The 13,154-nt window shown below is 42.9% G+C and overlaps 1 protein-coding gene across 1 annotated transcript in view; it reads right to left on the bottom strand.

The window, feature by feature from the left end:
- Positions 1 to 5,569: 5,569 nt before the first annotated feature.
- Positions 5,570 to 13,154, bottom strand: part of PGR (progesterone receptor) — a 126,618-nt gene continuing 119,033 nt past the window's right edge. The window contains exons 6-8 of the mRNA XM_019525229.1: positions 10,275 to 10,405; positions 7,139 to 7,296; positions 5,570 to 6,438 (exon numbers count right to left, since the gene is read on the bottom strand). Of these exons, the coding sequence (XP_019380774.1) occupies positions 6,415 to 6,438; positions 7,139 to 7,296; positions 10,275 to 10,405 (313 nt within the window). The 3' untranslated portion in view covers positions 5,570 to 6,414. The remainder of the gene's footprint in view (positions 6,439 to 7,138; positions 7,297 to 10,274; positions 10,406 to 13,154) is intronic.

A 13,154-nucleotide genomic window follows, 5' to 3' on the forward strand; every position in this document is an offset into this window, starting at 1 on the left:
ATAGATAGATAGACACACACACACACACACACACACACACACACACACAGTAAAAGCTCTGTTATCCAGCATCCCCTGGGAATGGGGGATGCCAGTTAATCAAATATGCTGATTAATCAAATGTGCACCATCTGGTGCATTCCCGGCATCAGTGTGCAGGGGGACAGGGAGGGGGCCCTGTGCAGGCTGCTTTGCCCCGGGCCGTGGGCCAAAGAAGTGACAAAGAAAAACATGGCTCGTGGCAGTAACTGAAAGTCCCCCAAAAGTGGTACTTCTGTTTTCACTTTTGCGCATCTCTTGGATGCCGGTCAGTAAAGTTTTCTGGCTAATAAAGTTCCGGTCAACACAGTTTTGCTGTATGTATATATAAAATATATATAGTGTTTTTTCATTTTAATCATAGAAAAATGTGGATTTTATATGTGTATATAAAATGTGTATATATATTATTGGCATTTCTTTTTAGTCATGGAAAAAATGTGGATTTCGGGTTACTTTTTTTAAATCCAAAAATTGGGGATTTTTTTTTTAATCAGAGAAAACCAGGATCCTGGGGTATCAGTATGTGAACCAGTCCATAATAGCAAACATAACATAGTTACATTCAACATCCTAATGAGAGAGAGTAAACAAACAAATTCACCTTACAACTTGAGGAAGGGAAATTACACCTTAATGAGGAAGTTAGTTAGAAAGAAGTTCAAAGGAACAGTCCAAAATCTAATATGCCTGCATGAAGCCTAGAAGGTGTTTAAAAACAGTATATTAGAGGCTTAGCTGACAAGCTGGTAGAGCCTACAACAAAGAATAAAACCAGCAGTTACTTGGATAAACTTTAAATGCTGGAGAAGAGTCAGCAAGTGAGGTAGAATTTCCTCAATCTCCTGGAGTTCTTTGAGGGTGTTCCAAACATGTGAACAAGGGGGATCCAACTGATATATTTTCAAAAAGCTGTTGCCTCGTTCCCTCACAAAATGCTCTTATACTGAATTGCCACTGGATTGGAGGGAAGGTTCTTCATGGACTGAAACCTTGTTAAATGATAGGAAGTAATGAACAGATCTAAAAGGGCCACTTTTTAGGATAGAGAATATTTAATATCAGAATCTTCTAGGAATCTGGGTTTGTTCAATTGTTTCATCAATGACCTGGAAAATGGGGAAATCTCAGTCTATAGACAACAGTAAATTAGTCCAAGTAGTCATATTCCAGGTAGTCATATCCCAAGCTAATGGAAAGGATCTGCAGAAAGATCTTGGGAAGTTGAGTGAATGGGCCAAAAAGTCAACAAAAACATATGGGAAGAATAACCTCAACTGGGTTCTGGATTACCCATTATAGACACATCCACACATGCAAGCATGTGCGCTTGTAGCAGTTCCAATAGAAGTGGTGCAAATTTGAGCCGGGGCTTTTTGCTTCAGTGCACGTGCTTGGACATGCACTTTGTTGTGCAGCAACAAAGTGGTTATTGTGCCACTTGGGGCAAAATAACCCTGCTCAGCTCCTCACGGACCTGCAGCAAGGTGGAGCTAGAGCCCAGGGCCAGCACCTGTGCTGTCCCCCGCAGTATAAAAAGCTGCCCTGTTCTGGCCCCATCCATACAAAAAACTGCCCTGGCAAGCAGTTCAGGGCTACTTGCTCTCAGGAGCTTCTGGGGCCCAGCCAATTGGTACCTGGGGACACTATCCCTTGTGTCAGCTGGACTGTTGAAGCAGCAGACCAAATCCATTTTTAAAAATACCCCAAAATTCACATTCTTCCACAATTAAAACAACAGATTATTTTACACACACACACACATATATTTAGAGAGAGAGAGAGAGACAAAGAGAGACTGATCAGTTGGGCAATGCTTTATTGGTATATTTACAATGTTAAAGCAATTTGGAAGCCTACCAGTGTCTCTGTCAGCACAATAAAATAAATTCTAAATACTTATATGTGTTGATGTGTGATTTTGGTTTTTTTTGCATATGATGGGTGTGTGATGGGGGGATGTGGTGTTTTCAGGAAGGGGGTGGGAAGAGGTGTGGGTATGTGTGGAGGGATGTGGGTTGGTGTGTGGGTGGATTTGGGGCAATTGCTGGGGGGACTGTGGGTGTGGGGGACCTTGTGGGGGGATGCTCAGGAGTGGGTCCTCTGGCCCCCACAGGGTGCAGTCCCCCCTCACAGCACATGGAATGTTGTCCCCCCTCACAGGACTCCAGGTCCCCCCTGGAGGGCCACAGTCCCTATCCCCCACAGGGCCCTAGCTCCCCTGCCCAGGGTCCCAGGCACCCTGGAGGGCCCCAGACCCCCCGCCCAGGGTCCCAGGCACCCTGGAGGGTCACAGCCTCCCTGCCCAGGGCCCATAACTTACCTTTTGCACCAGCAGAGGGAGTGGGGCGCTCTGAGCCTGCTGCTGCCAGCTATCAGCACTTGGGGACCATGTGCTGGGCCCAGCGGGTCCTGCTGGCACTGGGGCTGCTTGTGTGGCCCACCTGATGCAACATGAGCAGTCCCAGGGCTGGCAGGACCTGGCTGGGCCCAACACGTAGTCCTTGTGTGCCTTGCCAGGTCTTCCTGCCATGGGACTGGCCCGGTTGGGTGGCAGAGGGGCCCCAGAGCTGGCAGGACCTGGCACACAATCCCCGTGCAACACGCTGGGTCTGCTGCCACGGGACTGGCTTGGCCAGGCAGCAGAGGGTCCCTAGGGCTGGCAGGACCTGGCTGGACCTGGCACACCATCTGCCTCGGTGCCACGCCAGGTACTGCCTCTGCCCCACTGTGCCTGCAGGGAGGTGGCATGTGGTGGGATCTGGCCCAGCCCTGTGTGGCTTGCTAGTCTGGCTTTGCACTGGAGCGGGTCTCACAGCTCTGGGAGGCTCCCGGAGCCATGTAACTCACTCTGGTGCAAAGCCGGACTAGCGAGCTGCACTGGTCTGAGCCAGGTCCTCACCCCCCACAGCCCCGGGGTCATCACCCCTGCCACTCCCCAAACCCCACCACATTCCCCTGCCACCACTCACACCAACCCACACCCATGAACACCTCCCAGCCCCATTCCCCCACTTACCTTGGACAGTGCCGGGGGCAGCAGGAGCACCAAAGAGACGCTCTGGCCAAAACCAGAGCATCTCTTCTGGAGCACTGACTCCCTGCTGACTCTGGGCATGGTCTAGGACCGTGCCTTGCTCCACTCTTCTGTGGAGTGTTTTTTTTTCTCACCCCTGGATATCAAGGGGTCTAATTTTCTCCCCACACTGCAAGTCTGCAGTGCAGGGAACATTTTTTCATTCCTACATGTGTCTCTTGCCCCATCTCAAAGGGGTTTGAGATGGGGCAAGAGGCATGTGCACTCTCAGCTGGACACACCCTATGACTCAGGAAAGAAACTTAGTTTCTCTTAGATACTTCTCTAAAAACTTGGGCTTAATGCACAGCAATGACCAGAAAAGCCAATAAAATGATAAGCATCATTAAGAATGGAATTTAAAACAAAATAGGAGGTCTATAAAAATCATGAAGTGTGGGCAAAGTGAGTAAGGAACTGTTATTCACCAAGTCCCAGCATAGAAGAACTATGGGGCACCCACTAAAATTAAAGCACAAGCAAGAAACTATTGTCATACAACACACAGTTAACATGTGAAACTTGTTGCCACAGGTGGTTGTAGAGATAGAGAGTACAGCCAGGTTGAAAAAGAGATTAGACAAATTCATAGAGGATATGTTTACTAATATCTATTAAACAGAGCAGTAAAGGTTTTATCCTCTAACTTCCCTAAACTAACAATAGTAAATGGCAGGGAAGATACACAGGGACTGGATCAGTTTAGACTTGCCCTGTTCATATCCTCTCCCTTTTAAACAAGACTGTAAAAGATATGGCCCATGGGGCAGATTCAGCTCATGCAACCATATCCTCTGGCCCCCAGAGCTCCTGGAAGAGCCAGGAACCTGGGGGAGGGCATGCTGCCAGATGTATGGAGGCCTTTGGGGACACATGTTGGTGTCAGAGGAGTGAATGATGGGTGTTAATCCCTGTGGCTCAGGCCACAACAGTTAATACACCATTGCTGCTGGCCCCACGGCCAGAGTTAGATTCAGATTTGTCCTATGAGGAGCCCTGTAGTCCATATATGGCCCTAGAGACCAAGGGAGTTTGAATACTGCCATTTGTGTGTATCCCAGTCTTGTCCATATGAATATAAGAAGTATTATACTGGGTCAGACCAGTGGTCCATCAGACCCAGTGTCCTGTCTCCAACAGGGGCAGTAAAGGACACTTTAGAGAAGGAATGTCAGTCTCCCCTATTCCAAGGGACTGCCTTAGTCAACAGAATCTGTTAGCTATTCTAGAGTGACTGTTTCAGTCTCTCCTGTCAGGGCTATTCTATTTTGCATGAGTAATTAAAATTGAATCAGTGCATTATTTTAATTAGCTGATGCTAATTATATCAATACATTATTGAAGAATTAAATATTTGGAAGTAAGAGATTAACTCTATAGCTAGCTAGGCACTTATGTGGACTTTGGGATGAGCAGCTTGCAACTCCTTGCTCCAAATCATGCAAACAAAGTTTCTACTTCCCAAGTAAGTTTACTAACTGCTGTCTTATTGGGTACAATGGTGTAGGCCAATTTCTCTTTGTGTGAGGAAAGGCTGATCTGGCTTAAACACCGAACACTGAGAGGCCTAAGGGAAGATAGGAATCTAACTACATTCTCCTTGGCATTTCCAAGTGAGGTGGCTTTGGGCATGCTGGCTTTTGGAGTCTAACCCAGGACTATGAATTCCATTAGGCAGAATAGTACATAAAGATTAGGTACCACATTGCTGAAGTCCTGCTTTACGTGGAAGCCTTTAGCTCAAGACGCAAGATCTGAAACAGAGGATCAGGCTGCTATCAAAATTGTTAACCCTTCTGATTAGCCAAAAATTGGGATCTTGTTCCTTTTAGGAGAAGAAATTGTAAAGGAAAACAGGCATTTCTTAGAGCCTAGAAAGATGGCCCATTTGCACCGGTAGAGCTTACATTAATATACAGACCACAGGATCAGGGTCAGGAGACAGATAAGCAGCTATTTTTAGGTAGCTGAATACAGTAGGCTGCTCTTACAACACCTCCCCACTGTGACAGGATTGACTAAAATCACAAAATCATATAAATGTAGGGTAGGAAACAACCTCAGAGCTCATGTAGTTCAGCATGAGGCAGGATTGTCCCTATTCAAACCATCTTATACAAATCTATTCTCTAACTTATTAGCAACACTATAGTCAACCTTGATAAAACCACAGAACATAACACCCTAACCTACCACAGGTAATGTAGGGAGACCGCCGTGAGCAACATCTTTGTTGTAAAGGTTGTTAATATATACTTGAGAGTTCCAAGGAAGACAGCTCAACCTACCTGCCTACTACAGAGGAAGGCAAAAATCCCCACAGTCTGGCAGCCTTAAACCAGTGGTTCTCAATTTTTCAGTGTAACAGCACTCCTCCACCACTTTTTTTTTAATGTGGCATTACCTGTAGCTGAGAACCACTGTTGGTGCTGCCTCAACTTACCTCAGTGCCTCCAGATAAAACTGCCCTGTGCCTGCTGCACAGCCAGCCAAGAAAGGGCTGTGGCATGTGCATACAATCCTCTTGCATTAGGGCTCTTTGATGAGCCTAAAGCAGGCAAGAGAACTGTCTCATGCTGCAACATTTCCTGGTCTAACCCCTCCCCAGGCAAGGTTCTCCTAGGCACAGAGGCATGCAGGTGGAACGATCCCATGTTCCCCTGTTTTTGGAAGGAGTGTGGTGGGGGCCAGACTGGGAAGCCCCAGCCAAATCCTGCCTGCTTTAGGCTGATCAGAGAGCCCTAATGCAGAAGTACACATAGGTCAGTTTTACCTAGATGCCACTACCACCATAGCACTTGGGTCACAGCACCCCCAGGGGGGTTTCGTGGGACCCCAGTTGAGAACCACTGTCATAAGCAAACAGCTACACTGGAATGGATGCTGACAGACAGCATCCATACTGATGTGGGTTCCTTCAAAGGAGTTTTATCTCTTACTCTTTCAAGGATAATTTTGTACCAGATGGGGTGAAGTTACTTCTGTGTGCAAATTAATGTTGCCTGTCTACTCTTTTTTCATTCTAGTATAACACCCCACTACGGGAATGTAAACATGTTTTTGTCCAGGCCTCACATGAAACCCTGTTTACTTACAAAGAATGTCCATAAAGTGCCGCATTTGTGAACACCGAAGGAATCAACAAGAAAGAGACCGCATCTTTTCTCACAACTCCAGACTCCTTTCACCCAACACTCAATCTAAGAGTTTGTGCTCTGAATTTCTCTCTTCAGGCTTTATCTCAGAGAAATGCTCCTATCCCTTGTCCAGGCTGCATTAGATGCTTCTTTGTTAGCTTCTTAGCATCTCTTCTTTTCTTGCCTCTTATAGAAAACAACACAAAACTACAGTCAGCTAAACCTCCCTGCTCACATGTACTTTGCATGTACCTTTGTTTGGGGTGCAAGAAGACTGCTTGCTTTAATGCAGCTTAACCCAACCCATTACAATATGATGCCACATGATTGAATTTCTAAATTTTTTTTTCAGTTTTCCATTTAAAAAACTTGGAAAGTCCACACATGTAATTACTTCAAAATATTATGGCTGCAAAGCTTAACACTCAAAAGTTACCAGAAGTTAGATGGTTCTCCTGCAGGAAAAAAAAGAGTACATCACTACATTATGTGACTATAATGTATTCATGCAAATGGGCCACATTAAGGTTGTACTTTTATTTGGCATTTAATAATTTTCATATATTTGACTTTGCAACCTTAATAATATTTTTATTTTTTCAATGTTGTACCAACACATACATACATAAGATCTCTGACCTAATATTACTAGAAATATTGAAAGCGAAGTGACATTTTAAAATGTATTCTTCACATTGCATTGAATCCCCTATACATAAAGTTATGAACACCTAATTTGATTGAAAAAATGGTTTTGCCCTAAAATAAGGAATAAATAAAAATAAACTTTAACTGGATACCTCAATATTCTTATCGACACTATTTACACTGAGTTTAAGCAATGCTATTTGTTCCTGGCATAATTCCCACTCCCCAGCAAACTTACATCATGCATGGAGTCCATGAGTTTCGTAAGCTGATAAAAACGCTGCGAGTTGGCCACTACTCCTTTCTGGCGCAATCCAACTGCTTTGACCAGTTCTCTAATGTAACTTGCTCTCATCTCATCAAATTGGCTTTGACTTCTTAGACCTTCCAAAGGAACTAAAAATAAAGTAAAACTGTTGCATGTTGTTTTCTATTGTGGAGACAACAATAGAATAACATTTTTTCCCCCATTTTTAGCCAATGACTGTCTAAAGTAAAATTCATAAATTGTGCTGGGAGCAGGGACTGAAATACACAACTCCCTTTCCAATAGGACTGTCCCCATCAAAAAACTACAGAATTTGTTGCCTCTCATGTGTTCTCCTTCTGGCTTTGTGACTTTAGCTACTGTGCAGTCAAGAGGCCTAAGCTTCAGCAGAAGTGAAAGGGCTCTATCCAGACTAACTCATAGCTTGGTGTTTAGAGAATTGTTCTGGGAAATGAGAGATGTTGAGTTTAAATTCCCTCATACTAAGGGAGGGACCTAAAACTTAGGTCCTTTACTTCTCCTGAGTGGGCACATCTACACGTGGAATTAATAGGACTGAAAATACTCTAGCTCAATTTGAGCTGGAGTAAACTAATCCTGCAGCCACTCTCTACATGTGCATTTAAGCACAGTAATTTACTGTAAGATACTCCTTGTATCTGATGGGACTATCCAGTAGTGTAGTATATTAATCTACTATGCCCTAATTGCCATGCATGTATAGATGGTACACTTTACTGCACAGTGAATTAGTCTGCTGTGCAGTAAAGCGTCTCATGTAGATGTGCCCTGTGAGTGTTGAAACCTCAGGACTACTACGAAAAAAGGTAGTTAATGATCAATGAGTGAAGATGTCTGAACTTCATGCTGAATTTGATGTAAGTGCATGAGCAGAATGGATCAGACCTCTTTGGTGATTTATGTGAAATATAAGGACTTCCCCAGCCCTAACCTAGATCATAAAGGAGCATATGACAGTGCCTAACATATCCGACTGTGGTGCTTGTGAGCATGTTCAGAAACATAAGTCTAGGTGTTTAAGGATCTTTTTATACAAACATTTAGATATTAAAGGATCCTGTGGTCACTGGAACAGAATTAATCTGAATTTCTCTTTATGACTTCAGGTGCTTAAATTCTTGGTACCATTTATTTCCTGGTGCTGAGATGTGGGACCATTTCCAGTCCCAGCTTTAATGAATATTTAATTCGTTATGCAAAGTGTAATAGCTTCAACGTATGTGAGAGACCCACAAGATAATACCTGACAGGCCAGTTGTTAGGTCACTCTAATGGAAGATGCAGGCTAGAAGAGTTATTTGAATTTCAGTCTCTCCACATCAGGTGGATCCTCGAACTATTAAGCTAGGGATGTCCAATTTATGAGTGCCACACAGCACGCAGACTGCACGCTGCACTGTGCTGTTATGGCATCTCACTGGGCCAACACCTCCACACACTGCACACTACATCATGCCACATGGGCCCCCCACCACTGCACTGTGTGATGGGCAGTCCTTGCTGTACTATGCTGTTGCCCCCATGACATATTGTGGAGGATCCTTGGATGGTGAAAAAAGAATGGCAAATCTGAAGAGAATAATTTCAATTTAGGGTAGGGGTCTAAATTGTAATTTTCCAATGTTTTGATACTGTATCCTACTGAAATATTATTGATCTAAATCAAAGTATTGTCTTTTAAAAATGTAAGAAAACAGCAAAAAATAGGTAATCAAAATAATAATCTTTGATGTTTTGACCTTAATGGTGTTAACTGTGAATGGCATCAAGTGTTCTCTTTGCAACAGAAAAAAATAAGCTTTGAAAATAAGGCAAATACCATTGGAGAAACACAGGCTATCCTTCTTTTCAAGCACATAAATATTTCTGGCAACACTAACTGAGAATGTTGTCTGGTTTATGAATGATACTTAAAGTGTATGAGAAAGGTTAGTTCAAGATACTAGCCACAAAAATACTTGCTCCTCACATTTTTCCTGGATCATCACAACTACATCAATCCAATGCTATTTAAAAAGTATAGTTTTTGATTTCTCTTATTTTTCCTAAAGCCTTAGCAGCTAAGTATTAGCTGAAGTATTAGCAGCTAAATTGTTTCCAGGTCTGAACCAGGGAATTTAGTACTGCAAAGTGTGGCTAATTACTGCTTAATGTTTGATTAGTTATTGAAGGGCCTCATTAAACAGGTGCTTAAAAAGGAAATTCTTCTAGAATGGTGATCAAAGTTCTAAATACAGTAGAATGTTGATTGGTTGGAAAAATCACCACCGTTCCAGTTTTTCTGGGAAAAATCAATTTTTCTGGGAATCTAACATGGTTTAAGCAGCACCAGAAAGTTTGCCACTAGGCAAACTCAGAGAGCTAGCCACACTGCATGAGCAGTGAGGGGGAAGCTAACGGGACTCTCCAGTTAACTGACCTTCTGGAGAACAAAATTCTACTTTATCTGAAAAGTGTAAGACCACTGAGCAGCAGGTTATAATTGGAAGGATGCTCTGTGGATAGAACCAGACTAGAAATGTAGGCTAAATTCAGTTCTGGACATGAACCTGGGTTAACTTGGACCCTCTTTTTCCATGAATACATTGAATAACCACTAATATTAATGTCATTGTCCTACTGAGCAAAATATTCATTGACCTTATGATATAAGTTCTTGGCCCTTTCATCAGGAAGAATAACAGTTAATTAAAATAATGTCATAGTTATCATTTAACTATATTTTTGTAGTTTTGTATCGGGTTTTATTTGTGAATGTAAATTAAAGTCATAAAAGCTGGTTGGATGAAACGATGGACAACTGCATTTTTCAAATGCACAACTCAGTGTGACAGTTCGTCAAATTTATTCAGCATCTCTCACTAAGTTTTTGTGCAACAAACAAAGAATTTCTGGTTGTTACTTAACCAAAATATTTTAATGGAATGCTGAGACATTTTTGCTGAAAGAGAGCTTTCAGTTTTGGGGTCAGACAGCCCATAATTTTCATGCTAAGTAACACTGTGTGAAATGCTGAAACTTATCATTGTTGTTTGCGATTGGAGATGCAGAACAAAAATGTTATAAAAATTAAGTTGCTACTTACTTGTATTGAGAAGTAACAGTGCTTTCATACAGAGGAACTCCTCCTGGGTAACTTGTAGTCTGACAAATTCCTGTGGGAGCTGCCACATGGATAGACACAGTGAATAGAATGATGACTCTTTCATCCTCTGTCTTACACCGGGAAAAGAGGTAAAAATAAAAACAACTCAGGCACTGGTTCTTTTGAGTAAATACCTGGTTGCTAGGTGAATTAGTACATTCCTTATCTTGAGAGAGAGAGAGGGAGAGGGAGATAGAAAGTAACAGTCAACTAATTCTGCTCTTACTTGGAAGCTGACAGGATCCAAATGAAAGGTGGATAAAAACACATTTTTTTAAAAAGTAATGCAACAAGGTTTAGAATTTAAAATAGATTTCTATGTAAATGTTCCTACTTCTTTTTCTTTGCATTTTACAATCTGAAACCTATAATGCAAATTCTCCCTGTGTATCTTTAATCAGTCTCCTTATTTCCAGTATAATTTCAGATTTTGAACTAAGAAGTTCTAGAATTATTTGGTTAGCTGTATTGTAAAAAGACAAGTCCAGGGTCTCATTAACATCCTTACTGTGTGAATTCATAGATTCATAGAAATAGGGTCGGAAGGGACCTGTAGATCTTCTAGTCCAACCCCCTGCCCTGGGCAGGAGAGAAAACCGGGCTCAAATGACTCCAGTCAGGTAGACGTCAAGCCTCCTCCTAATGACCCCCAGGGTAGGAGCCATCACCACTTCCCTTGGAAGTTGGTTCCAGATCCTTCCAGCCACCCTGACTGTGAAGTAGTGCCTTCAGATGTCTAGCCTAAACCTACTCTCTAACAACTTGTGGCCATTATTCCTTGTTACCCCGGGGGATGCTCAGGGGAACAATGTCTCTCCCAAACCCTGCTGGTCCCCCCTAGTGAGTTTACAGATGGCCAACAGGTCCCCCCCTCGGCCTTCTCTTGCGAAGGCTGAATAGGTTAAGGTCCCGTACCCTCTCTGAACTCTAAACAAAATTGTATGAACGCTAAACAAAACTGAAAGAAAAAGATTGCTATTGTGCTATCCTATGTAATGAACTCCTTCCATATTTTTGAACTTCCCTAAGTCAAAAATTGAAATGCTTTGACCGGAGGTTTTGAAATTAAGGGGACTTTTGAAATGCTTATCCTTAGATATGTAAATATGGGCCTGGTAGAAAATGTTGCCTTACTCTGTATGGTAAGATTTGTAGCTTCATTAATATATTGCAAATCTGAAAAAACCTATTAAATGTTAACACTGAATCAAATTTGCTTTCAAGTAACAAAGAATATGTCACTAAGAAAGCTTTAAAATAAATTGTAGCCCCTTATGCAAACAAATATATGAAGTCTCATTGAAGTTAATAAGTCTGTTCATAAGAGTACATAGCTTTATAAAAGTTTGCAGAACAAGGGACTTAATCTTCAATATATACCATATTTTCTCACATATGATATGCAACTTTTCTTTAAAATTGGGGTGCATTTTTTAAGCGGGGAAACTAATTTTCCAATACGAACACCCTGCTTTGACTTCTGCTCCATGATGCAGCAGTTGTGGCATTACTATTTGGCAGCTGAAGAAGTCAGTTGACTTAATGGGCACCTACACACATGCCTGATGCCTGCCCCAATGCATGTTAGTTAGCACATGTTGGAGCAGACTCAATGAATTCCTAGTTAGCATCATGTGTATTCAGCATCCCCATGCTTAAAAATGGTGGCAGGGTGCTTTAACTGAAGTTTGTTGGATAAGCTTTAGTTAAAGTGCCCCCACCGACATTTTGACGGGACACGGAATACACAAGATGCTGCAGGAGCTTTAATCAGAGTGACTCCAAGAGCTGCTCTAATTAAAGTGCTGCCGCTGTCCTCCTCCCTCCTCCTGGTCCCCCACCCCACAAACTCATGTAAAGACGCCCAGTGGTCCACACTTCTTCACTTCACAGGTATTAACAATTGCCTCTCCTTTTTAATGGTCTTGATAGTTCCACAAATCAAGCTAACTTTTCTTCAGGCATTTTTGCTTTCTGCTAGCTTCTTCTGATTTCTCTCCTCCTATTTCACAGCCCTGCAGACTCTTTACTATTCAAAATCATAGTTCTACCCATAGAGGATCTTGTTATCTTAACCTTTAGTTAAGTAAGAAACTAAAGATTAATGAACTTAATCTTAATTTAAGATTTCATAGTTTTCATAGACATTGGGGCTGGAAGGGACCTTGGAAGATCATCGAGTCCAGCCCCCCGCCCAAAGGGCAGGAAGTCAGCTGAGGTCACAGGATCCCAGCAAGATAAGCATCCAATTTGCTCTTGAAGGTGTTCAATGTAGGTGCTTGAACCACCTCCGATGGCAGGCTGTTCCAGACCTTGGGGGCTCGGACAGTAAAGAAATTCTTCCTTATGTCCAGCCTGAAACGGTCTTGTAGTAGTTTATGACCGTTCGACCTCGTCATCCCTTGGGGCGCTCTGGTGAACAAACGTTCCCCCAGATCCTGGTGGTCACCCCTGATAAACTTATAGGTGGCCATCAGATCACCCCTGAGCCTGCGCTTTTCCAGGCTAAAGAGCCCCATGGCTCTCAGCCTGTCGTTGTAAGGTCTGTTTTCCTGGCCTCTGATCATGTGCGTAGCTCTTCTCTGGACTCTCCCAAGCTTCTCTACATCCTTTTTGAATTGTGGAGCCCAAAACTGGACACAGTACTCCAGCTGCAGCCTCACCAAGGCTGAGTACAGGGAGAGAAGGACCTCCTGGGATTTGCTTGAGAAGCATCTATGGATGCAAGCCAGCATTTTGGTCGCTTTATTAGCCGCAGCATTGCGTTGCAGGTTCATGTTCATCTTGTGGTCAATGATGACCCCCAAGTCTCTTTCTTCC

This window comes from Gavialis gangeticus, unplaced genomic scaffold (assembly GCF_001723915.1).
Source record: "Gavialis gangeticus isolate Ggan-Ray unplaced genomic scaffold, GavGan_comp1, whole genome shotgun sequence".
NCBI classification, from domain to species: Eukaryota; Metazoa; Chordata; order Crocodylia; family Gavialidae; genus Gavialis; species Gavialis gangeticus.